The sequence below is a fragment of the Dromaius novaehollandiae genome, chromosome 8 (genome assembly GCF_036370855.1).
Source record: "Dromaius novaehollandiae isolate bDroNov1 chromosome 8, bDroNov1.hap1, whole genome shotgun sequence".
In the NCBI taxonomy this organism is placed as follows: Eukaryota; Metazoa; Chordata; class Aves; order Casuariiformes; family Dromaiidae; genus Dromaius; species Dromaius novaehollandiae.
The window spans coordinates 11,377,033-11,404,833 of NC_088105.1; the positions used below are offsets into that span (position 1 = coordinate 11,377,033).

At 42.9% G+C, this 27,801-nt stretch overlaps 1 protein-coding gene across 2 annotated transcripts; it reads right to left on the minus strand.

Annotated features, from left to right (window-relative positions):
* Nucleotides 1-433: 433 nt before the first annotated feature.
* Nucleotides 434-27,012, minus strand: KLHL20 (kelch like family member 20). Of its 2 annotated transcripts, none has more exons than XM_064515658.1 (12): nt 26,870-27,012; nt 25,005-25,070; nt 16,769-17,342; nt 12,203-12,361; nt 10,968-11,062; nt 9,644-9,759; nt 9,058-9,241; nt 7,712-7,855; nt 7,386-7,519; nt 6,523-6,731; nt 4,669-4,775; nt 434-2,378 (listed from the first exon to the last, which is right to left on the minus strand). In XM_064515658.1, the coding sequence occupies exons 2-12, from the start codon at nt 25,025-25,027 to the stop codon at nt 2,294-2,296; spliced, it is 1,830 nt and encodes a 609-aa protein (XP_064371728.1). In that variant the 5' UTR covers nt 25,028-25,070; nt 26,870-27,012; the 3' UTR covers nt 434-2,293. The 2 variants fall into 2 exon arrangements, with proteins under 2 accessions (XP_064371728.1, XP_064371729.1); XM_064515659.1 differs by having other exon boundaries at nt 25,005-25,065; nt 26,870-27,004.
* Nucleotides 27,013-27,801: the final 789 nt, after the last annotated feature.

Consider the following 27,801-nt stretch of genomic DNA (forward strand, 5'->3'; position numbering starts at 1 on the left):
AGGTTCAAAGAGACTAATATAAAACCTGTGAGAACTCCACAGCAGAATCCTTGTATAAAATACAGGCCTATTCAGCTTCCACAAGTGATACTTTCCCAAGCTGCTGCTTGTTAAGTATGTGTAGTATCTGCTATGTCCTACCTGTAGGGCACTGCTGGAATGAAGAGCTACTTCTCTTTTTACATGCTTATCTACAACCTGGGGTTAACAGAGCTAGATTTGGCCTGATATTACAGGTATTTTCTTCCAGAAAAAGCAGCACATCCTTCAGAACCAGCTAAGTATGAGGGTAATGTGGAACAGCAGCATTTTAAGCCATTTTGCTTGAGCAGTGTTTCAAGCAGCACCGATATCAAGAAAATGTCAGTGATCCACTGTACCTATGCAAACTGTATAAAAGCATTGTCTGCTGTTTTCAAACAAAGAAACAAAGAACAGCATAGAAGAAATTTATTAAGATAGCACTATTTATACAAGTTACTCATGCTAGAAAAAAGCATAAATGATACATGTAAACATTTGTTTACAGAATACTTGTTTTTCCTTGTAAAGGTGCAAATGATCTTCATATGTAAACACAAGAATACCAACCTTCAGGGGAAAAGAGGGGCTTTTAAAAAAGTTTGAATGACCCATTTATTACTGTAGTGTAATTTTTACTATATTCAAGCACATTAAAATGCCAAGTTACATGAATCAAACCATGACGTTAAAGAACTTGAGATGAAGAAGGCAGTGCTGACATCTTAAGAATTTAGTCCTCTTTCTCTTTAAAGATCAGATTTAGTAAGGTCCAAAATTACATCAGGTGCAATAGGTCATTGTTTTGTACTGGGTGGAAGTTTCAGTACAAGCAAACATGTCAGAACCTTTGAGTCTAGAGCAGAGTTGCTCCTTCCTCCTCCCCAGGCCCAGGTGCCTCTGCACTCACTGAAACCTAACAGTTACAGAGCCAGCAAACAGTCCCTCCCCTCCAGAGTCCCTTTAATGAGCCTCATACTTTTCCCTGCTCTAAAACAAACACTGGCAAAGTGCATAAAAATCATTAAAAGGGTGGGCACCATCTCATCATGGTCAAGTGTTTTACAACAGGAATTCCAAAGACAGAGACAAGAGGCAGGAGGGCAGCTAAGATGATGCTGGTCTGAGCATTTTTCAGCAGGAGCTGACTGGGGGTCTGCCATTATAGCAAGAACCTGAGAAGTGAGCATTTATCTAGGCTAGTCAGAATTAACAGATGGTATCTGCATACCAGCTTCAGACAAGAACTGATATCCAGCAGACAGTGTGAGAAAAGGATTTTATAGGTGAACGGTAACTAGTTGCTTCTAGGTTCATACACAGGGGAGGGGAGAGACAAATGCTGAACTTTTGTACCATACACTGTACAGTAAAAAGGCATCATTTAAAATCCTTTTCACTCTCACCCTCTTTTTGGGCACTTCACTGATTCAGTCGATAGATGAGAGTTCCAATTCTACTCCTTGCCTCCAGCAAGACTGGAAAGATACGCAGGGCACCCATCTTCATAGTTCTCCCATACTCTAAGAGATCCTAATACATACCACAAGGGTTGGAACCACAATATCTTGCAGGACATAGCCCTGCCCTAACCATCAGCTTGTCAAAACTCAAATCGCACATACACATGCACATATACATATATAAAATATATATATATATATGCACACATATATATGCATATAAAAAGCTGGAATTATCATCATTGTGAGCGATATAAAGAAAATACATGATACAAATGAAAAAATAAATATATTCTGTGCACAGAAAAGCTTCTGTGCAAAGGTGGCACCTTGCAGGTCAAGTACTTTTTTTAAGCTCTCTGTAAATAAGGCAAAAGCAATGTTTTCTGTATCACTTTCCTCTTTCGCCCACTGCACGCCTGCCATGTCTACTGCTCACAGTAGGAGGGAAATCAGGGAAACCCTCCTCTTGCCAGACTCCCAGTATAGCTTGTAGTCCCTACATCAGCATTGTTTACACTTATGACTTTTACAGTTTGGTTTATTCAAAAATGTAGACTATTTAGAAAAAATAAGGACATAAGCAACACTTCTACTTTTGTCCAGTGGTTCCCTGGAGTCTGACAATGTGGTCTTCCATTGGGCGCACTCACAGAAGTCACTTTTATAACTTGATAGAAAGAGTCACTGGCAAAGAGTTACATTGGATCTAGATCATTCGTACTAGAGCTGCAAAGAGGTCCAGTGTCAAGAAGTCTCTTCAGTTTTTCTAGGAATGAGAACCAAGGGGTTTCCCTCCATCCTGATGCTTACCATATATGGGATTCGCAGTGTGTCATTTTGATAACACCTACGCCTCCTCCCAGCCGCCGATAGTTCATCCCACCGTACAACCTGCAAAGACAAGGCTCCAGTGGTCACGCTGGTTCAGCTCTTTCAGGAGCTACTATGGGAAAAGAGTGAACCAGCCCTTGTAAGCGCTGTTAGCCTTCGGTTAAGTTGATCACAATGACAAAGCAGGGCAGCAGTCTTTGTACAAACTTCCAGGGTAAATATAATGTATTTGCTCATATCTTTCTCTAGAAAAATAGGAATTGCTTCTTGTTTTGATGCTCAGTTCTGTTTCTTAAGTAATCACTTACTTTCTGCCTGGTTACATGCAAGATAGAAAGGATCTTTGTTGGTTGTAGCTTACCCTGGGCTACACTTTGGGTAACACAGGAGCAAGGACAGGTTTGCTACTTCCAATTCAATTAATTTCTTTTACATTTCTAATACCCTACATTCAGCTGATCTCACCAAGATGTAACACATCCCAAGCACCATCTGTTTCTCCAAGATATGTTACTGAAACAGTGCCTGCATTTCATATGGAAATCTGATCCCTGTGGGCTCTTGTATCCTACTCATTTCAGCTGTATATTCCTCTCTGTGCCTCTACAGTCTGCTGGCAGAAAAAAAAGAGAGGCAAGTTCTTCAAGTAACTCCTTCCAATGCAATTCGTTAATCCCAAATTGCATTGCAAGCATTTCTCAGTTGGGCTACACAAATAAAATAAACCCTTCATACAGCAAGAAGTCCAGCAAACAAAAGAAAGACCATGATGTTAATCAGCTATACTGAATTCAGCGGGGAAAACACAAACTAATACCTTGAACAGCTGCCTGAACTTCTGCAAAAACTAGCCCATGCAATAACTCCTAACTCTAAGCATCTTATTATCATTATAGTTGGTGCAAGTAGCTGAAGCCACTCAGCTAAGGAATCTGAAGTACATATTACTCCCTATTCAGCTGATTTTCTATGCATTTCAAAAGCCATTGTCCACAAATCAGCAAACAGGGGCAGGTTCTGTTTATGACAGATTCTCAGCAGGAAAGGGTTAATTTTCTAGTATTACTAAACTGGAAGGAAGACAGACATTAATTTCTTTCTAACCCCCACACCTGCCAGATTACTAAAAGCAAGAATATAAATAGGAGCCCGAAACTTTGCACTAATTAGATCTGTGAATAAACATACAGGCAATTGCTTTCCAGTGCAGTTGTGCCTCAAAAAGAAATAGGAAAAATAACCTTCCTGTTCAATATATATTTTCCAAATAGCAATTTCATATCATCTCAGTTTATAAATTAAATAAAATTCTTTTAATAGCTATTTTGCAGATATAAAGGTGAAGAACACCATAGGCTCAAACTGTTCCATTTCAGCTCCTCCAAAAAGATTTGGAAATCAGAGCCTCAGCTTGAAAGCCAAAAATGAGTAGGCTGAATTCTACACCATCACCATGAGATCCTTCTGCCAAAGGCAAGCTTATATTTATTGGGAAGCAAGAGCAGACTCAGTCCAAAATAAACAGAATGGGCAGATCTGTTTCAGCGTGGCCCATTTTTTAAGTTCAAAAGCAGCACTTAGAAACAAATTATATTTTAGTATTGTCTTTTGCTTGTTACCCAGCAAACTTGCCAAGTCATTTATTTTCTCTGGGACTCAGTAACTTACCTACACAGCATTTTCTTACCTGCAAGAGATGCAATGAGACTTTATTTACCAACTGTCAGTTAAATCTGTTGATAGCCTCAGATGGAGGAAAAAAAAAAAAGCCTATGGAAAAATCCATTCCTGTTTTACTTAAAATGGAGTTGATGCCTAGAATTCAAGCAGAAATCTGCAGGTAAGTGTTTCTCAACTGACTGTTATAACAACAGTCATGGACGTGGGGATGCCATACCTAGATGGCGTACTGGGATACTACAGTGTCTGATTTCTATCTATGATTATATGAAAAAGTTATCTTGTCAGGGAAGGGTTTTGTAGCCAAGCACCACTGATTCAGAGATACTAGCCTAACACAAGGTCAGTATTCAGTGAGTTGCTGTGAACAGCAAGTATCCCTTTTATGTAGTTATTTCTCAGTCCTGAACTACATTTCAGGAATAACAAGGTGTGGAGAGCTGAAGAAAGTTGCCCACTTCCCAATTTTTCAAAACATCATTCTCTTTCACACACTTTCAAGTAAGCCAACAAGCCACAGCATGACTGTTATGCTGGCTACTGCACCCAAGCTCCTCATGATGTCACATGTCACATTTCTAATTCAGCTGGAACAGCTCCAGCCACTAACTGGATTGAAGCAGCTACAGCTGAAAGCTGATATTTGACTATTTCACAAGCTTAAGGTTACCTCCATGTGTTAGCATCTGGATCAAACACCTCAATGGTCTTCAAGTATGTTGTGCCATCAAAACCCCCCACGGCCATTAGCTGTCCATTCACCACCGCAAGGCCAACCTGGAAAACAACCAACACAGATAGTACTTATTTAGCTGGGATGCTTTACCACATAGCCTGAAAACAAGGGTTAAAATGGAACTATTAATAGAAAGGTATTCAATAACCAGGTTTGGGGAAAGGCACAGCCTGCAGTAGGGGTTTTGGGGAAAGAAAAAGAATAAACAAAGTAGCCTATAATGCATTTAACTAGAACATACTGGCACAGGATGCCACATAATCCAAACACTGGATTTAAAATAATAACAAATTAAAAGTTAGATACAGATAACAAAATAGAGAATCTTTTAGAGAAAAAGCAGAGGGCTCCCTTTATTACCAGCTAAAAGAACTAGAACTGCTTGAATACATACAGATACATCACAGCCTAAACCTTTATCAGTCAAGGCTTATTACACCCTGCATGGAATTTCTTGACAAAATATGACACACACACACCATAATATCTACCAACCTACAGCCTGGAACATTGGCTTCAACTGAAGGAGACCCATATGTAAACCCCTGGCCTGCTCCCCTGGGCTGGAACCTGAACCATCTATGAGCACCATGGCCTCCAGCCTTGCTTTCTATTACGTCTTTCTACAGATGCACAAAGCTACTGAAATCTCAAGTTGTTCTGTGGTCTAGGAAGATCACTTCCAGTGAAAATACCCTGACACAGCACAGAAAATAAGGCAAGTACACTATGTAAAACGGTCTTTGTTTTGGCTTTGAGGAAGTTAAAGAGAACTCAGGAGGCCTGCAGAAAAAGATGCATCTATTCAGCAAATTCTACGAAAAGCAAATATAGAAGCTCACAGAGTCAACACCTGATCACCAGCTACAAAGGACAACGTTGAACTGTGTACTACATGCTTTGAGGAGGAAAATAAGTATGTGTTCCCTGCCCCTAAAACAGTACTTGCTCAAGTTATGATTCATACTTGCCTCAGACACTGAAATACTAACAGACAGAATTAATCAACTCTTTACTATATAATCCAGTATCCAATGATAAATATTCATAACATTTTCATCTGCCCAAACACTATGACTACTTAAAACACTATGTTAATCTTTTGTTCACATGTCAGCAGAAACCAGGAGGATTAGCAGTTGATGAAGACATGCTGTCATTCCCCATACCCCCATGATACTGTGAAGAGAGGCAACATTCTAGGTGAAGGCCTGGAAACTCTGTTCCCACACACATCTCGCAAAGCGATGAAAAAGACTTATCTAGAAGTTTGTATCTAAACAAATAATTGTCCAGTTTCTGAACTCTTTCTTCTGTGCAAGCAGGTACGTTCATCTTCTGAGTCATCCAAAGTGCATTACAGGATAAGACCGAGGCGCTAATTTTGATACCGTTCTCTAATAGCTTCCCCACACTAAGTATGGCTACTTCACCAAGTGAAAAATGAAAGAATTCCTCCGTTTCAGGCCTAAGTAGCTGACTCAGCACAAGGCACCAATTCATTAAAAAAAAAAAAAAAAAAAAAAAAAAGACTCTCAAAAATGACTGGATTACTGGATACTTAATACATCCTCTGACATATTAAACAGCTGACTGTCCATGGTATGACACCGCCACCATTTCATCCTCTGGTTTTGCTTCCTCTCCCCCGCCCCCAACATTTCCCTCACAGAGGAGGGATGAAGGTATGGAGGAAGCAAGAGAGAAATCTCACAAGGTGACAGTCCACCCAGTGCTCTCACCACGTGGCTAGGCATAGCATAAGCAGGCAAATCAAGCCAAACTCACTCCACTCCGGCGGGATGTCATGGCCACAACGGGAGACCACTGGTTTGTTCGGGGGTTGTATCTCTCCGCACTACTGAGTTCTGTTGTGTCATCTCTGCCTCCCACAGCATAGATCATGTCTTGGTACACTGCACAGCCCAGGTGCTTCCTCCTCGTCCCCATGGGTGCAATCGTATGCCAGCGGTTCTCCTGAGGATTGTAGCGTTCCACTGCAGAGGAAATGACACATCTTTGGACAACAGGGTTCGTGGAGAGTGGGAGTTAGCACTTTTGAACTTGCATCCAAAGCACTGCTCAACCCGTAAGACACTGCAATTCCCACACACTAAAAATACGATGTACCACTTTGTAATCACCCACTCTAATGCTCTCCTTCTATAAAAGGCTGGCTGTTCTCTCTCCTGTCTCCAATGCCTGGAATGCTACACAGTCAAATAGCATAATGCATCTTCACTCAAGAAATGAGCTGGCCAGTGCTACAAACTGATCTGCATTTTCATCTTGCAGTAGTGTGACCTATGGCATCCCCCTTCCTATAGCAATAAAGGCTATTGCAGGATAAAGATGCACTTGCAACTGCTCAGCAAATGAACACAGCTTCAGGACACGCTGCCAGATGCAGCTTCTTTCAGAGGAGGGAAAAGAAGAAGAAGGGGGAAAAAAAAAAAAGACATATACAACCAGGTAATAAGGACTTAGAAACCTAGAGAGTGAATTACTGTATAACAAAATTATGTTCAAAGGAAGGAAACACATAGCAAACTGATCACTAAAATATTTAACTTCCATCCAGGGACACTATGGACAGAAAAACACAAGACCATGACAAGTATGACTGCAGTGAGGAACAGCAAAAGGATTACCAGTATTGAGAGGAGAAGTTCCATCAGAGCCTCCCACTGCATAGAGGAAGCCTCCTAACACAGCCACTGCCACTCCCAGGCGCCTGGTGCTCATGGAAGCCACACGAGTCCACTTGTTTTCTTTTGGATCGTACCTGACAAAAGAATAAACACCAACACTCAATAAGGCACAGACATCTTCACAAAGGGGTAGGCAGACAGCCCTTGTCTCCAAACAAAAATCTCCATGAAATCTGTACAGCATTTACCTCCCCCTCTAAAGCTCATCTGCATTTTCCTAAGAGACCCTCTTCTCCCTGTGCCCCATCATTTCTTTTTTTAAATACCTTTCCACAATGTTGAGACAGGAGACACCATCTTGGCCACCCACAGCATAGAGATAGCCCCCAAGAACTGCAACTCCAACACTGGTCCTGCAGGTGCTGGTGGGGGCCACGTCACTGCTCCACTGATTGGTCTTCGGATCATATCTAGGAAAACACACCAAACAGCACAAGTTGCTTGTCTTGGGAAGTTTCAGACTCTCCCATGCTTGGGAACTACCGGGGCAGTGGAATTTGCCTATCTTGAGCTTGAACTGCAACTCAGCTATTTATAAGGAAGTTGGATGCAAGCCCTCAGGTGATGTAATGCATACAATACATGTTATTCCAGGGATGTTCAAACTGCAGTTTGAGATGATTCAAACTGAAGATCAAAGCCACAGGTTCACAAGAGAGCAGGTTACCAGGGCCTGGCTGACATGTGGTAACTTGCCTCTGTGCAAACAGCAGCGTCGAGAGCTATTCTGCTGCATGTTCTCTGCAGCCCACACAAGAACTCGGACAGCACTAGGACCTGCGCTTCTAGACAAAGATGAGGGAACTGGATTGGCTTGGAAACCCTGAGACTAGGAAGTATGGTGTGTGGTAGAAAAAAAGTGCAGGACACGAGGGATGTAAGGCTGGGGTCCTGATCTGGAAAGCTGGGAGTACGTAAGAAGATACGTGGAAAGAATGGGAGGCTCGGGAAGGAAGGAGATATGTTGTATAGCTGTTGGATTTGCTAGAGGACAGAGGTTTAGAGCACTAGGAGTGCTCGACCCACAGGGCTCAAAGACATGGGGACTGTCAGTATGTAGTTCCCAGAACCAGGAAGTTTAACAAAGCTCGTTCAACTTAAGCCTTTCAGAGGTCTAAATCTGACCTATTTTCTTTCTTCTGTAAAAGTATTTATAAGGTTCCTTAACGCTCTAGTCACCATTCCACAAAACGCCTGAATGCTTTCCCTCGAGATTAAGTAATACATGCCATAACCTCACCTTCCTCAGCAATGCTAAGAACAAGCCAGCAATTTTGAAAGAAGGTTAACCAAGGCCATCACTTCTCCCATCACTTACAGCGAGACCTACCTCTTAGATATTCCTTCCTTATACCAAAGACTACGTCTTGGCTCATTAAGCCAAGGATAACACGAGACAAGCTGTTATGCCTGAAGTCCTAATTTAGCAGTACAGCAATACAATATTGAAGAGGTAGGCAAGGCAGAAGGAAACACAGATAGCATTAATATAAATTTCAGGTTTTCAGCAAAATATCACCACAGCTAGCAAAATGTATCCATTTTTAAGAGGTTACACCAAGTTTAAATACTCAGAGTTAACACTCAGAGCATCAGCCCTACAGAGACCTACCTTTCTACACTATTAAGATAAGAGGAACCATCATGGCCTCCCACAGCATAGAGGAGGTCATCCAGAACACTGACTCCAACACCACAGCGTCTTTTGCTCATGGAAGCCACCATCCGCCACTCATTGGTTTGAGGATCATAGCGCTCCACACTGGAAATTGCATCCCCGCTGCACCAGCCCCCCACTGCAGGAACCAAACACAAGAAACAGTGTCATGATAATGCATCACGTTCACGTACTGTGTGTGCACCTATTCTAAATAATTCCTCTAGATTTCATCAGCCTTAACCTGGGAGGTCCAGCTCTCAGAGTCACTCATCCTGAAGAACACCATTAGGAGACAGAGTAAGATTTTCAAAAGGACTAACGTAAGTTTGGAAGTTCTAGTCTATAAAAAGTACTGTGGCACTCACTGCACCAAAGAGATCATGCAAATAAGAAAGTGCAAGTTAACTCAAATCACCAAATATTAATGCACATGTCACTTCAGAAAAAAGAAGTCAAAGTCTGATCTTACAGGAGCACTATAACCAGAAAACCCATAGACTTAAATCTCCTGACCTAAGCCAGCAAGAGCTACACACACCTGCAAAGAGCACTTCTCCACAGCGGATGGGTTTACGTGGTCTAGTTCTTGGTCCTTGCATCAGTGGCCGCTCTTGGGGCAACAGCAGATAATTTTTAGCTTCATCCACTAGGTCCCTGTGCAACACAGGAAAATATTAATTCCAAACATTCACAAAATAATGGTCTCAGGAGAAGGTACAAATCAAAACTGATGGTAAGAGCAGCCAGCACTAGTCATGCACTTCAGTTATTCACAAACTACATAAGTGCATGAATAGCTCTCGTTAAAACATACACTGTCACCCAAGTATTCATCAGTTGTTTACAGTGGTAGACCAGTATCAATATTTGATTAACGTTAATATTAGATATTACTAGCAATAAAGATAGATAAAAAACTGTGATGAGAGATTTGTCAGGCTTACAATGCAGAAAAGAAAAAAACAGTCTGCCTCACGCTAAAACTTAATAGTCAATGGTTTTACCTAGGAACAAAAGAGGAATTGAAAAGCACACAAATACATAATACACACATATGACCAACAGATGGAGATAGTACCCTTCTGATGAATATTTTCTCCATCAGCTCTGGCCAGCTCATACTGTCCATCCATTCATGACTTGTCACCTGGACTAATCCTAATATTCCAAATCCTTGAATAAAACAAAAAAGAAAAGAGTCCTCCTTCCCTCTACAAACGTGGAATTCCTCCAACGTGAACTCATTCCGAAAGAGAACAGCCGAGTCTACCCACTGAACAATTTTACAGTAAGCACAACAGAAATTGAGCGCTTTGGCGATAACAGAACTGCACAGAACCAGAAAGGCGAGACTCACACCATAAGAGAAGGAAATTACAGCTTTCCTGCACCAGCATTGTAGGAAATAGCAGACTCCAGTCCCAGAGTGCTGTTTCATTTATCAAAGGCAAGATGTTTCAGATACAGAAATATTATTTTTAAACCATGACAAGATCATGAATGCCATGCAAGTAGTGAGGTGTGCTTAACAGCCATGACTGCAGAAACAAAAAAGGTGAAATGGAAAAAAACCCACTGAAGGATATTTTACTGAAAGTCAAACTGTATACTCAAAGTTTGCTATTTCACTGAAAACTTAAAAGAACAACAACAAAAAAACCCTTCCTCTAAGGCACACTATTGATTATTATGCAAATAGAAAACATACTTCCTTGCATCTCCTTTCCTCCCAGTGGCAAGGAGGAAATTGTGAGGTAACACCCATTTACCATTGGCAAATCAACACAATTTTAGAGAACAGATACAAATAAGGCACCCACATACAATGAAATCCCATTCTGTAAATCAGTGAGGAGATTTACCGGCATTCTTCATCGCTCTTAATAAGTGGATCAGAGCCCACTGTACCCACAAGAAATTTGGGACTCAGCAGTGGCAGACGGACATGCTGCAGGACCTACAACACACACACACAAAAAAAATCACTGTAGATAAAACATATACTCCCTCAGATACAAGGAGAAGCCAAACAGAAATAAATTATTATTGGCTATTTAGTTATTGGCTAGCCAGTTTTGATAAACAGCAGTTCTTCTGGCAAACAAACAGCAGGATCATTTACATGTCCAAACTGCCATTCTAGTTGTCTAGTACGTCAATTCAGATAGCCAACAGTATTAGTCTTTTAAATGGGACAATTCACTGAAAACAAGCTATCAATTCAAAACCTTTACAAAACTGCAGATGCCAATACATCTGGCTGAAACACTATCTTAGTTAGAAGTTTTATCACAAATTAAGAGGTGTTCAGCCCTCTCAAATGTAAGCAGTATTGTATAGTAAATGAATGATAACAAACACCACCCCTCTCACAAAGGCTTAGACTTTAGAGAAGTAACCAGCTATACACAGAGGGGCCTACAAACGGAAGAGCTCTATGAGTATTAATAAGCTAGCTTGAGGAAAACAATTCCTTTTCAACAATTTTCAAAAGCTTTCCATTAAATAAAGTTGTGCCTAACATCTATTTCCAAAGCAGAAAAGCCGAGGCAGACAGTCTCTCACCTCTTTTGATCAGAAAGCCTGAGACTTCAGAAGCTTTTTTGGCTGACAGCTTTGTCAGAATGGATACATCTTTCTGAAATGCTTTAGCTTTAGACAAAACATCATATTTCAACAAAAGCATTCTGACAAGCTCCAGTATAAGATCATAAAAGCTGAGGCATAAATCAACCAGCAGAGGTTAAAAATATACCTCCAATGAAGACAAGCTTTTTCTCAATTCCACTACATTTTTTGTACAGTACACTAAGCAACCCAGGCAGGTTTGTCTGGATTGACTGCTGGGACGATCTTGTTTGGCAAGCCCTAGCTGCAAACAAATCAATAAAGCCCCTACTGAAGCGTCTGGCCACTGCTACTTTCAGCTGAGATGAAGGGGAGAATGCAAGCCTTCCAACCCATATGGAAATCAGAAAGAATTACTGTGGCATCACGTGCATTCAGAACCGTGACGCTGCTGTGGCACCATGATTTCAGCCCTCTTTAGTCCTCCCCTGGATAAAGCAGGCTCACATGGTACTATGCTCAAGATTACCTGTGGCAGCTGGGGTCTTCTCTCCTGAATGCTGTATTTCACCCAGGCCATCACTGCATTGAAAACCTGCTCTTCACTGCGAACGTTTAACTCATCACTGGATATAATGTCTATGAGCTGATTGGCAGGAAGCAGCATGAACTCCTCGCTCTCCATTACCTGGTTAAACAGAAAGGAATAAAGAAAAACAAAGTCAGTGGTCAAAGCACCAGAACCACTTGCCACTCCTGCACTTCAATGCAAAGCTAAAGGAGAGACAGTTCACTGAGTTAGAGCCCAACGGATGGATCCAGCAAAGTGCCAAATACCTTTCACTGTTACTGACATCAACCTGAGTGAAGGGTTCTCTGCACAGAGCAAAATGCAGTCCCCAACAAAGCAAAGGACACCTTTAGATGGTGATGCAAATGAAAGGGAGTTTTATATAGGAGTTCTGTAGATTGCTTTTGAAGGGTTAAGCTGTAGAATGCACTGATCAGGTTTCAAAATTTAGGAAAAATAAAGCCCTTATTTAAAACCAGCCTCCTCATTTGCCATGTGTAGTACATAAAGCAGAAATAAAAATATTAGGCAGCTGGTAAATATTTGACAGAAAAGCAGTATCAGAATAGAGAGGCTTTATTCACAATGAATCCAAAACAGAAGACAAAAATAACAGTCTCGGAAACAAGTTACCAGAGGCATTGCAGAGAACATGGAAAAAATCTTCCTGAATGCTGATTTGTAGCAGAACAGCAAATATTTCAGGACAAGGAGATGGACTCATTTGATCCTGTCTCTCATTTGCTCTAAATATATACAGAGAGTAAGCGCGAGTCCAAATGCACTTAAGAGGGAATCAGAGCCTCCTAAGGCTCCAAGGACTGATCTCTTGTGAAATTCAAGCCAGCGACAATCTGCAAACATGTTAATTCCTTCAGTACCCAAGATAGCGACCAAGCTCCTCGGGAGGCCTGAGCTGCCACTAGAGGACCCTACGCTCATACGACAGGCCACAAAGCACGTGTGAGTCAGTCTGCAGCCTGGAGACTGTTTTGAGCAGCTACAGAGCTAAAACACAGCCCTGTCTCATGCCCACATACCAGGCAGATGGGAAAGATGCAAGAAACTAAGAGAGCTGCAGAAGTGGTTTGACTGCTGATTGCCAACTCAACCTCCCCGCGAGCATTCCCAGTCTGTAGCCTGGGATCTTGGACAGGCTCAGTGACAGAAAAAAAACGAATATTGGCCTTTCCCTTAATTTGCAACTACATTACAATTCTACGACCTATTTTAGGACAGGCAGCATAAACAAAAGAGAAATCCATTCTCTTTAATACTATCATCTCAACAGGAATCAGCTGCATGGTTCTTTTAATTACTTAAAGAACTGATTCAAGAGCACCGAATGAATATGCAAAAATAGCCAAGCTGCTGACAACAGCAAATATTGCTAAGAAGAAACACAAGGTCGGTTACCAGACTTTCCTCTGGGATCCTATGGGCTTTCAGGGAGCAGCAAGAGTCACAACAGAGTTAGCTCACGCACTTCGGCCTTAGAGCAAAAACTGGGCTGGCCACAAAGACCCATGTCAGCATTTTTGCATAGTCTCCCTCTCTTTTACATAGACTAGCTTGTGTCTAAATCTTACCTTGACAGTTTATAAATGCAGCCTGACTGAAAATAGAGGCTCAGGACATAACATTTATGAGCTAGGGACGGTCATCCAAACTCTTCCTTCCACCCTCACAAAACACTGTCATACTTCACAGAATTCCAAACACTGCTGGCACTCCTGCAAACCCAGTCATTGCTGCTATGCAGCTTGTTAGTTTATACAGTAAAATAAATAATTATTTAAAAAGTTCAGTCTTATTTTTGGCTTAATTATCAGGACACTAAAAATTATCTGACTAATATTAATGGTCTGACTGCTTGCTTGCTAGAAGCTTACAGCACTAAACAAAAATCAGATGGGCTGCATTTTCTCTTTCGTACTGAACAAAATCAGAAAAAATTACAGTATTATCTTCATTACTGCATTTACATACAGATAGAATAAATGTCAGAGAATACAATATGGGCTAAAATTTTTGTCTGTTGAAACAAAGTGCAAGTTGCTCATCTCTGTGTATATTTTTCCCCTTCATACAGATGACAGAGATTGAACAAAAAAATACGAAGGCTGTTTTTGTACAGCGGAGTTGTTAACAGAACCATTTCACATTGCATGCACCAGATTCACTAGGGGTTTTAGGCAACAAATTAAATTGAGGGGAATGGAAAACTTGGAGAAACATTTTACCAAGAAGTTAATGATGTAATGCAGCAATACACATAAAAATTAATAGAACTGGAGGTTAGCACAGCAGAGGACACGAAGCAATTCAGACTGCATTCAAAGTAACTGCATGGGTTGGCCTGATGCCTACCGCTTAATATTTTACATTGCCATCCAGGAGATTCCCATCTCATGTTCCTTTTCCTTTTGGCCAGCTTGGAGGAAGCATGCTCATACAGCCTCTGCAGAGGAGGGAACGTTTTGTATCAGTTTTCAACCTCCGTATGGAGGAGGATTAAGTAGTCAAGTCACTGGCTTCCATAAGGGACGCCAGTCTGCTCTCCAGATGAAAAACACAGTGGCAGCAAAGACAGCCATCCCAACCAGCTGCACCATTTGCACTGTCTGCAGAGAAAGAGGGGAAGGGAAAGTAGGCATCATGGGGGTGAAGAGCAGCTAAACTCTGGTGACACTGAAGGGGACAGCTAAATACCACCTGCACGGGCCAAGTCGGCAGTGCTCTAATCCAACCAATTGCTTTCTGGAGGCCATGATTTAGCTAAGTAAATGATAATCTGTACTATTTCTGAGGGGAAGAGTGTTTTCTAGAGTCCAAAACTTTTGCCTGCATGTGCTTTCACAGGGATAAGGAAGACAGGAAGCTGCCTTTGATGGACTGCAAAAGAAAAGAACCCCATAGCAAGCAGCTCTTAACAGCGTCAGATTCCAGCTGCATGTATTAATGCTAAAACATTTAAATACAAAATTGTTGTGCAGTAAAAAAAGTTATGTAGAGGCTTGTAAGTATGCCCTACTCATGTAATAATGAGAAGAACATAGCTCTAACCATTAAAACCACTGAGCACTGAAAATAAACGACCATCTGGTTACCATCCTGCTCCCAAAAAAAGCTACAGAAGAAAAGAAATGCAGAGCAAGCAGAGAGCACACAGAACGGCCAGCTAAAATGTCGGGCTTGAATGTAGGGCTTTTGGGAAATCACCAAGTTCTACAAAAAACAAGCTCTCATCTTAAATAGCAAAGTCATTTTTCCAGTCTTTATGGTTAGGAAAGCCATATTTACTGCAAATTTAAGAGTATGCTGATGTCATGTGTCTACAATTAGATATCAAGTATCGTCTTCAATGCATCCAACAGTCAAGTTCAATTGCGTTTGCTCCTGCTCATGATTTTATTAAGTACTACCTCACTGAAATTAATACCATTCCAGTCCGTTTCCCAGAAGAAAAAAAAGAAAGTGTGCAAGCTGCAATCAATCACAGCACTTACATGCTGCCACTTCTTTGAGCGAACTAAACTAGCATCAGAAGTTGATTCTGAGCTATTCCCTTTGGAAAGGACCTGTAAGCAGGTAGAAAGAAGAGATTTCTCTGCAGCAGCCTACCTGTTCCAAGGGATAGAAAAGTGTAGAGTCCAGGGAAGATAAGAGACAAATCTCTCTACCAAGGGAACAGACCTTCATGCTTAGAGTGCTCCTTCTAGAAAGCGGCTGTTTCCAAAACACACATATGTTCTTGCCCTTTCAACCAGTGCTCAGGAATGACACCATTTTAAGATGTTGGTCTCTTTTCCGTGGCTTGGTGCAACAAGTAAGTAAAAATCCCTCTTATCATCTGAGTATTGTTCACAGAATCTCACACTATTAGGCTGATTCTTCCCTGAATTTGTAGCTGGTGATTTTTTTCCCCAAAAAAAATCTTCAAGGAAGAACTGAGAAAGTGAAAGAGACTTGGGTGAGCTATGAAACTACACACTTGAATTACTTTCAAACAATTTCTGCTGAATAATAATTGCAAAAGCTTGGTTCTGTTTCAGCGAAGGTAGTTGAAGACTCCACTGAAGCTGCTGTATTCTCCTCCATACACCCACATTTCCAATCCAATCCCTAAACGCAACACCATTTTTTTTTTAATTTATAATACTTTAATACTCCTCTCCCCTCCAGTCACACAGAATTCTGAAGAGGAGAATGTCACACCATTGTGCAACCATGCCACACACAGTACCAGACACCAAACACCAGGGCCTGTGGCCCTGCCTTCCAAATAGCATTCACAGCAGAACAGAAGAAACGTTACAGATCACGTACAAGATACCAGTGCAACACAGTCCTTCAAGCAACTCTTCTCTCTCTTCCCCAACTAACGGTTAGCACCCATCAATATTAGGATACATAGCAGAGGGAAAGGCAGGATTCGGAAAGAAACACAGAGTTGGCCAAGGCTCTCACAGGGCACATTCACAACAAGTTTTTCACCATGATTCCAGTACACCAGCGTCTTACCTCCTGAAAGTTATGTTGTGTGAACTTGTCAGCAATCCTCAGCAGTTCTCGGCACGAGTGAGTGTCAGCAAAAGCTCGGATGCCCAGGCAATTGGAAGGGTCCAACTGTCTTTTAAGGAACTCACAGCAGGCCTCCTGGATCTCAGCCAGCTGGAGAAGACAAGCAGCTGGCAGTAAGGTCTGGACATTTCCCTCTTCTACGGTGATCTGAGAGGTGTACGCAAAGTCAATCAGCAGTTCCATGGCCCTTTCGTCAATGTCTCTGATCACTACTTCTGTCTGCCGACTCTCTGCGAGCTCCCCGGTGAACATGGCTCGGAAGTAAGGACTGCAGGCTGACAGAATCACCCTGTGGGCGTAGATCTTCTTAGCGCCAACTACTAGCACCACATCGCACAACTCCCGGTGCTTCCGCAGAAGATTGATGACTTCCAAAGTTTGTCGAGGGTGCTTGTCAGAGATGTAGGGCATGCGAGCAGGCTGTGGCACCCCTTCTGGCAGTTTGTTAGGATCTCCAAGTGTGCAACGGCTCGTCACGTCCATTCCGGTCTCTCCTGGTCGAGTACTAGTACACCTGCAAAGGAGCAAGCCATGAGACAGGACCATCATCAACTCACTTATCACTAAATGTCAGCCACAGCTCTATAGCTTGTCCTAGTTGTGAACACAGAGACAGCAGTGACCCCAGTCCAAGCTGGGATGTGGAAATAAACACACATGATCACATGAAAAAGGAATCCGTCTCAAACCAAAGTGTCCTTAGAAATAAACAAATGCCAGTTTGAAAGAGGCTTATATTTATATCTATTTTTATAAGCTTTCTATGACACACTGCTGTAACATTCCAAGTACACATACATATTTATTAACTGAACCTCATTATAGCCTTATGAGGTAGAGAAACATTATCCTCATTTCATAGATAGTGACTCAAAGCAGAGATGATGAACTGACTTGCCCAGTGTCATGAGTTTTCTTTGACAGAGCCGGAGATGGATTTCCACTGTAAAGAATTCCAGTTATATGCTTTAACCACACTTCTCTGTTCTTCCACCTACCTTTTTGATAGGGCCACTTATCACAGTGATACCTGAACACAGCCAACTGCCATGCAGACTTCGGTAACTTAAAGTGCCCTGCAGCCTACCACAAATATCTTTCAGGTTCACAGATCATCCGTTTAATCATTACCTCTTCAGTTATTTTGAGTTATGGACACTTCTGGCACAACCCACCTTCCCCAACATGTTTCAAAAGAAGTTTAATATTTCCCAAGAATGACAGACCTAAGAACCGCAGAAGGCAATCAGGATTACTAGACCAACCAGGAAAAAGTCAAAACAGTCAAAGTATTTCCAACTGTCAGCCTACCACAAAAGGAAGAAAATAAAGTCAAGATAACTTTAGAAACCAGGAGCCATTTGGGGATACGTAAACTAAGTTTCCAACACAGAGTAGGGAAAAAGTACTGCACTCCCAGCTCCATGTGCAATGTTGCAGCTATTTGCTGTCCTCCTTTAAGGTTTCAGGTACCTTTCCTTTAGTCCCTCACGCTCCTGAGCGGGCAGCAGCCCTGCCACAGCTTAAATGCAAATCCTCCTCTGCACAGCAGCACCACACTAACATAATGATGAGAGATCACGCTTCGCACTCTATGTGCTTACTAACATGAGAGAACGAGAGGGAACGCAATATTGCTCCAAGTCCTTCTCCAGCAATACAGCATTCATCACCCCAACAATGCAGGGATGAACCAAGATGCCACAGCTCAGATCTCACTTTGCAAAGACATCTGCCTACATCCCAGGCTTCACTGTCACGTTATGACTGAGCTCCATACTAAATAAAAAGAATTAAACCTAGTTCTACTTTCAGCAATCAGACTGAGTTTGTAGCTATCAGCACACAGTTAATTGAGATGCCATTTTGGATGGTTGGAGTATATTTGAAGTTTTGGCACATATCACATGCACAATTATTAAAAAGATGCATCAGCACCGGTGAGATTTCAATTACTATGAAAATAATGAAAAAACAGGGAACTCTTGCCTCTTCCCACTCCAAAGGAAAACCATCATTTAGGGCAATTAAAGTACACAAAACAAACTATCAGAATATTGATGGTTATGAATTATCCAGTGAAAGCACTGGCCCCTGGAGACGCACTGAAAGGCCCAATACATCTTATCCATTTCCAACTTTTTTGATACACTGGTATTTGCGATCTGTCACTACCTCGCTTTGCCCATATTAAGAGTTAAAAAGAAATCCAACTTCACTTTGCCATTGCTCAATACATTTTGCAGCATGCTTGAAGGAAAGAATTAAAAAATAACTCACAGTCTTTCCTCTCATCACTATGTCAAATGCACCTTCTAACCACAGGGAAACTGGTCTCTTTGCAGCAGTTCAAATTATTCACTTGCATCTTAGTCTGTTTTCCTATTCCCCCCACACCCTGTCCTTGATTATCAAATTCAGATGTTTCAGACCATTACCTTTTCCTCATATCTTGGCTACACAGATCCAGCTGGGTCTCCCCTCTGGGTTTTGCTGCTTGCTCCTGTTTAGCCTCTCTACCTAAAATACCTTGTTTTTTATCCCTACTCTATCCTTTTTATATCCTTCACTCTTCGCCCTTTCTGACACCCCGACAAATCCTTCTGTTGTTCTACTGCCTCTCATGCTCCTCTCCTATGCCCACTTTTCCTTCACAACCCAAATCCACCTTGTTAGGCTTGACAATCATTTTCAAAGATATGCTAAATTCCCCACAAACAACATGGGTAAACTCTCCTCACAGTGGTGCATGCAAACTAAGTTCAATGGTACCCCTACAAAAGCCCAAGAAATCTTGGCTAAAGATTAATTTACCTGCCTAACTGGTTTACTTTCCTATTCTTTAGCAACTTAGGCCAGAGCGTAATTTAATCCCTCTACCAAGAGATGGGGAAAGGGACTCAAAACGTGGTGATAAAATCCCCTTGTACAAAGTCCAGTTCTTGCTAAGCAAGCCAAACAGCTTTAAAACCCCAAAGCACAATAAAATCTGTATCAAACCCCTAAGAAAAAATTAACCATGAGTAAGACGCATGCTACTATAATTCTGTCTTGACCAGGCTCTCTGTCAAAGCATCTTCTAAGTAGGGCACAGGCATCCTTCAAGCAAAAAAACATTTCATGCAATTACAGCTTACAAAAGAGGGCCTATTTCCACTACAGGACCTATTCTTGGAAAGCAGGATCCCTAAAGACATGCTAGGCTTTCCTCAAACATAAAAGACTCCCTAAAAACAGCCCTAAAGCAGCTCAAGAGCTCTTTGGAGTGCCATGGATTCTGCCTACAGAACAGATTAGGTTAAGACCATTCCTCCAACAAGTAATATGGTGTACCTTGCCAAACCCACCATCCAGAAGCCTTGGTTGACATTGAGAGCTAAGTGGTAGACTGTCTTTAGGACACATGATTACTTGGCTAGATTTGGGCAGTAGAAATCCTAGTCCTTTCCTGGCTAGGAAAAAAACCAGGATTTTCTCCCCAAATTAGAGTCCATTGAACACATCTTTAAATTAACTAACTGAAAAGGAGTCTCATTAGTAAGAACCGTAGGCATTCCTGCATTGTTCCCATCATCATTCATCTGAGTGCCTACATTGGCACCTAATGTTTTCTGTTAAACTATGTAAAAGCTTACTTGTACTCTCACACTAAAACATGCATAAACCAAAAAAAAAAAAAAAAAAGTATCCTTCCTCAAGAAAAGAAAGTGCTGGTTAATGATTAAAGAAAATTAAATGGATGGGAAAAAAGTAATAATCAAATTAGCACTCCTGATTCACCCATAACTTATCTCTGGATAATGCAGAAGCTAGCGATCAATGGGCTTGGGAATTTCCATACTAGATCAAACCAGATGCTGATGTTCAGCACTGTGGGTTGCTGCTATACACAGGCACAGAAGTGCGAATTAAAAGGACACTGTCTGATGGCATGCATCTCCACAAGGATAATAATTTAACTGCATTGTGTGTGCATTATGCATATATATGCATAGAGAATGAAACGATGACTCAGTAGCTTAGAGGTGTGAAAGACAGAAGGCAGCACTTGATTCTCACATGCTAGGCTAGCTGCCTTCCCCCCCCCCCACAAAGCTAAGAGCTGCTCCTGAATACTCAGGGTGATTAAAAAGAGTTGAGGATCAGAGAGGAAATGTGTATGCGAGGATAAAAGATTCGCACTCAGCTATGCAGATATTCTGGGATTAGCTTCCATCAAAATGCAGGGCTGGGGAGATCTGCAGATACAATGGGATTAAGAAAGAGCTGACAAAGGATCAGTTTTTGTAGCACACTGCTGAAAAGTACAAACGGGAACACAGGCAGCCTGCAACACTAAGTCAGCTAAATAGATAGGCTGCTCTGCCTCCATTTTATTCAGCTATGCCAGTTCCTAGAACTTTATTCATTAACACAGGCATTTATAAGACATCCATCCTTACAGCACAGAGAAGCTTCTTAAAAAGTTAGAAAAAAAAATCTAAGACTAGATATCTAAGAAAAATGCTCCCTGATACTGTGTTATAGTTCCTTAACTTTGAGGTCAGAGACGCCAGCATTCTTTTTTTAAAAAAAAATTTGGTTTATGTATGTTTTAGTGTGAGACTACAAATAAGCTTCAACATAGTTTAGCAGAAAACATTAGGCTGACCCAAGGCTTGTGATAAGAACAAGTCACAGGCCGAAAACAAAATCATACATTGCTCTAGTGGATTCCAGTAGCAATGGATTTTAGTAGCAAACGAACATAATGAATCAAATTGCTAGTGATTTCTGTCAATGCCTAGCTTGGAATTTCATGCATACGCCAAGAAAGCATTTCCTAAACTCATCACAGAATGCTAAAACTCAGCCAAAGGTGATGCCTCAAGCAACAAAAGCGACCACCAAAACACTACCAATTAAGGTACAAAACATTGCCCATTAAGTGGAAATGCTCAATTGTGGCAACCAAAACTCTAGAAATTAGTTAGCTAAAGTTCTAATCTTTAGTAAAAAATACCACATATTTCTTTTCTTACCTAAACAGCAAGGTTTAGACGTACCTTCTCAATGTGGCTGAATCAGGCAAGCAAGCAGATAAACCTAACTGCAATATCATTTTACATTACTGAAAGTGAGAACTGTAAGGATCCTATTTAATCCTATATATTAATAATATGTTCCTATTTACATTTAGTTTGATTTTTCACTGACCAAATCCAGAGAACTCTCAATTTCACCAAGAATGACAATGTACATATGCAAAAAGATGAAGTCATTGCTGCAGTCTTCCAACAAACATCCTAAAACTTCTGCAGTTCATCTCGGGAAGAGCTATGTACATGCAGCTAGTTAGCTTCCTGAGCGAGCGTGAGGGCCCAAGAGTACCACTGGGCTCTGCAGTCTCTCCCCATCAGCGGGGTTTGGCTGTCCATGTGCAAGGTCAGCTCTGACACGGTGCCGCTGTAACAGGGGACCAGACTGCTGGGAAAAGTGGTGGGAGAGAAAGAGCTGGGAGAAACATAGGGTCCTCCCCACTTTGCTTGGGAGCTGTGTTTATGCTCAAGCCCATATCCTCACCAGAATTATGTTATAAGCATGCTGGTGCCCAGCCACATACCCCTCCGATCCTGACCTGCTGACTTGACCTCAGCCCTGCCTTGTCACTACAGACTTGCCAACAGTCATGGGACTCTTGGCTGACCCTCATTACTGCCATCTGATCTGCTCTGCTCTCCTTGCTTGGGTACTGTGGGACTGCACACTTTGTTGATGAGATCCCTGCCTGCCTTGCTGTCACTTTTGGCTCCCAGGTCACCTTCTTCTGCAAGGCAGCCTGCTCTCGCTGCTCCCTGACAGCGAGAAAGAACAGCCTGCCCCAACTATCACTTCATTTCTAAATCCTGTTTGAACTTCATTGCATTTTCTCTACTGTAATCTCAATAGGAACAGCTGCAATTCCCTTTTTGTTCAAACTGCACTTCCCATCTTCCAAGTACTGTACATCAACTGACCATATTTACTAATACAGTACTGAATAAGACTGAGCCTGCTTATCTTTGGACATATGACAGGGCTCTCACACACAGTGTTACGTGACTGCAGAGGCCTGAGTAAAAGGATACAAGAAAGCACTCTCCCAGCTGCTTAGCTGGGCTTCACAGGAAGATCTGAGAGCCTGAAATCCAGTCAGAAAACTTATTTTTTTTGCTAAAATAAGCAGCAGAATAACAAATGGGAATTTTAACAACACACAAGTATATTGAAGATCTGAAGATCCACAGCCCACTATAGATCTGTATCTGTCAGGCTAGACTCCAACACTACAACACACCTCGGCACAAAGCTCAGCTGAAGGGCTAGCCCAAAAAAATAAAGTTCCTGTAAGCATACCAAACCTGTTAATCCATATTCTACACTGGTTTACCATAGAGGGAGGGAAAACAAAATGATACTGAAAGATCTGGTCTGCATCCATGATACAAATTTTAAAAATTAAGAAAATTGCCTGAAACTCCAGGGTCAGAACCACAACAGACAACCTCCGTTTCTTCAGCCCAGCGCTATTGTCCAGCACCAAAACTACCCCAGTCTGAGTAGCAGACAGAACCTCTGGGACAGCAAGTCTGAAGCCACTGAACAAACCCACAAAAGACCTACAAACTATAAACTTCAACACGTTCATCCTCTGCCTCAATGTCACATGCAGAAAACAGCAGGCAGACATAAAAACGTAATAATTTAGAACTTCAGTCTTTCCATTGGGAACACAAAAATAAAAGAGAGAAAACGAGAACGCAAACCAAGGTAATCATCAATTTGATGTCACTTTGGGAAACATTTTGATAAATGGAGTACAACAGAAGAACCTGCAAAAATGTGGTCTTACATTGGTTAAGAAGACTTAAACAGTCTCAGCTGTAAAAGACTGGGACTGAAGAGATCTCATCTGCTACTTAATCTGTCTTGGAGAAAAAGGAACTCATTGTAAAAAGTCTCATGCAGTTCCTCATTGTCTAAAACACGCTCCTTATCTCGGCAAAATATTGAACAATACATAGCACCAGCGATGCCCGTGTCATGTCCCACGGTTTATTCATTAGCTTAACTGAAGCAACGGCACAAACAGTCTTTTCTGTTGTGCTTGAAGGGTTCGTTTAATATAACAACATAGTACATTCTTCATTCTACAAGAGTTTAACTGACTATTTATTCCCTGTCTCCTGCTACAATACAGAACTCAAGCTAATCATTTCTGCAAATGCTGTAGCTAGAATCTCTCTACATATTCACATATGGTAAAATTCCTTGTCTTCTCTTGCATTAATGTTTGCTTTTAATAAAGCAAACTGCATGCTGTATGCTTTTAATAGTTTCCCCACTTTTTAACATCCTGAAGAGTATGGACAAACTAGGTGATCTGCACAAATTCTCCTTACTTCATCTGGTGGTGCAAAACTTTCAGGAAACTTTGCTTCCATTCACTGTTTTAAGATGCAAAAATATGTTTCCTGTTAAGTTTTGCCATGGGATTGGCAATTGATAGTGAAAAGCAACTAAAACTAGCCGATAATCCTGTTTGCCAGCTTGTCACTATTTACTGTAACAATCTTTTTTTTTTCCCCCCTCTATAGAACAGAAAGTTTCTGACATAACAAGAGCAAGAATTCCCCTGAATTAAACTTCAGCCACATCCTCAGCTCATTAGAATTGAAGCAGCTGACATCTATAATTAGAAGAGGAAGTCCCTTCTTCACCTGAGACACCATCCCATCACAGGAGCAAAACTCTGTTAGGGTAAAAATACCCTAAAATACTCAGAAATCAAGTTTAAATTTATTCCTAGGCAGTTTATTTCACAGACTCAGAACATATAATTGATTAAAAATTGAATTTTAAATATGATAGTGAACCAGAGGGAGAAGAAAAAAAAAAGAACAAACCACAGAATTGTGACAACTTATCTTCAGTACTCTATTTCCCTAACAGCATATTCATTTAAAGACATCTGGTCTTGTAAGTACTGAAAACTAAATACACAGAACTAAGGAATAATGATAAATGCTTTATATTCTAGTTTTCCTAGAGAGATCCTAATAAACTAAATAAATTATCATCTAAGTACTTATGAAACAAAGTGGTATGATTTATCACACTCAGGTAAGAAAAAAATTTTTGTATTTTCATGTCTTACCTGCGCATTGGCTTTCCGTCCATGCACCGTGAAGAGAAACCTTCACCCTACGCTTCAAGACCTGATCTAAGACAAGAAAAAAAAGAAATAAAAAGTGGGGTATTCTACAGCGAGAGCACCTTCCTTTCTCCCTTCAATATGACTCTAGGAGGACAGCATAACTGACCACATCCATGTAATAATACGCCTTCAAGCTCTTATCCAGCTGTAAAATTCACAGTCTAAATTAACAATGTCTAGACTGCAGAGAATATAAAGCAGAAGAAAATATAATCATCATTAAAAGTAATTTTGCCACAGCTACATAATGACTCTTTAGGCAAACAGAACACACATCATAAATTCAGTGAACTGCCTACCTCCCTGAATCTCTAGTTATTTTACCAAAGGAAAAAAATAACATATGTCTAAAGTAACAGGGTGCGCTCTCTCTCTCACTCCTTGATCAGTGCCAGGAGATCTCTCCCCCTCATATATTTACCAGAAATTTAGGGCAGGCTGGTACCTGACAAACAGCACAGCACTGCTCAGCAGCTACACTGTAGGGACAGTATTTGATATAAAATCCACCTTATGTCTGGAAATTGAAGATAACTCTGTACCCCAGAGGTTAGCATGATGCTAACAATGGTGCTACATCTGCAGAGATTAATGATGCTCCCTGTGCTCACTAATTCCAGTCAAAATACTTATTTTTTGAGAGCAGTAACAGTTGCAAGCTGAAGAGTCCTTCCATGTTCAAATACTAACTCCTAACATAGATTAACCCTTTTTCACAGGGGCATCTGTCATCTTGATTTCATTTTAAGGACTATTCAATTAGGAATAAATTTAATTAAATCATTATTTAAAGCAGTAAGTGTAACCTCTTATCATGTATTAAAAGACTAAAAGGATAATCTGTTCCCATATTGGTATCCACAAACATCTTCCTATCCAAAAATGAAATCAGCACCAGGAAAACAGCAAGACTATAGGAAAGGCAATGACAGAATAAGACTGAATAGCTTTTAAAAAAAGACAAACAGCATTTAACATAGGAGAACTTAACTGAAATAAGAATAAAATCCTCTCCAGAGGATTGAAACTGTCAGATTGGAGCCTCGTGCCCAAAAATAACACGGTATTTTTGGCACAATTTAAATTAAATCACAAAAACAGCCATAACCACATACGGCTACATGAACAAGCAACCTTATATTATAACGAAAGGCTCTTCACATACGTTATCGAGCAAACATAAATTGCGCAGTCTGCTGCTTATCAAGAATACGCTCAGACTCGCTGTCTTTCAGTGCTGCAATTTGGTTTGGCTTTCCCCCCCCCCCCCTTTCTCTTTTTTCTCTCCTCTCTACTCGCAGAAAAGTAGGCGCCTGTTCCTTCAGCTTAGCACTGCGCATCCCGCCGCAACCCCAACCCGGGCCGCCGCTGCCGGGCCGCCGGGCCCGGGGCCGCCCCACGGCGCGGCTGCTGCCCGCGGCGGCCTGCGCACGGGCGCGCGGCCGCCCCAAGGACGCGGGCTGCGCTGCTCCCAACACCGGCGAGCGCGTCCGACTTCATCCCCGTGAAGGCGCCGTTAGAAGCCGCGCAGAGGCAGCTTCGCTCCGGCAAGCCCGGCTGGGTGTTTCCAGCGGGGCAGCGACACAGCGACACAGCCCGCCCCCCCCCCCACCCCCCGCGGCTCGGGGCGCCCGCAGGCCGGGCCGGGTGGGCGCTGCTGCTCCCCCCGGCAACCCGCAGAGCCGCGGCGGGGCCGAGCCGCAGCCCCCTGCCCCGGGGCGCAGGGACCGAGCGGGACGCCGCCGCCACCGCCGCCGGCCCCCCTCCGCGCCGCAACGGCCGCCCCGGCCCCGGCCCTCACTCACGGCAGCGGGGTCCGCAGCGCCCCGAGCCGCGCCGTGCCGTGCCCAGCCCCCGCCGGCCCGCTCTCCTCAGCGGCAGGAAGCGGTCCGGCCCCGCGAGCGCTCCCCCGCCAACCGCCGCCGCCGCGCCGAGGTGCCGCGCCTGCCCGTTCCGCCCCCGCCCCGCCTCGCCGGGGCGCGGGGGGGGGGCGGCGCGGCGGCGACACCGGCACCGCCCCCCCCCCGGGAGGGGCTGCCCCGTGGCGCGGGGGCCACGTCCCCCGGGTGCCCATGTCCCCCCGGGTGGCCATGTCTCAGTGAGGTGCCCGGTGGGTGCCCATGTCCCCCTGGGGTGGCCATGGCTGGCGGGTGCCCATGTCCATCCCAGTGAGGTGTCCATGTCCCTGTGGGGTGGCCGTGTGCCGGTGAGGTGCCCATGTCCCAGGGGGTGCCCTTGTCCCCGTGAGGTGCCCGGTGGGTGCCTGCACCCCCCTGGGGTGGCCATGTCTCAGTGAGGTGCCCGGTGGGTGCCCATGTCCCCCTGGGGTGGCCATGGCTGGCGGGTGCCCCCATCCCAGCGCGGTGTCCAGTGGGTGGCCATGCCCCCATGAGGTGTCCATGACTAGGGGGTGCCGTGGTGGGGTGAGTACCCATGTGCTGGTGAGGTTCATGGTGGGTGTCCATGTCCCTGTGAGGTGCCACCTCTCAGATGCCCTTTGGGCACCCATGTCCCAGTGCAGTGCCCGTGTCCCAGTGGGTGTCCATGTCCCAGTGAGGTCCTTGGTGGGTGCCCACGTCCCCCTGGGGTGGTCATGGCCAGTGGGTGCCTGTGTCAGAGCGAGGAGCCCGGTGCGTGCCTGTGTCCCGGTGGGTGCTGGGTGACCGTGCCCACCCAGCACAGCCACCAAGGGGACCTGGCATCCCCCAGATCCGTGACTCCGGAGGAGAGTCACTGT

Bases quoted from the DNA above. Each gene is read 5' to 3' on its own strand.
- KLHL20 (XM_064515658.1), bottom strand. From the start codon at position 25,027: ATGGACGGAAAGCCAATGCGCAG. The intron at 9,760-10,967 runs GTAAATCTCCTC...TGTGTTGCACAG, and splicing joins AAGAGCGATGAAGAATGCCG to GGACCTAGTGGATGAAGCTA. The intron at 6,732-7,385 runs GTAATCCTTTTG...TTTCCTCTGCAG, and splicing joins AACTTCTCCTCTCAATACTG to TGGAACGCTACAATCCTCAG.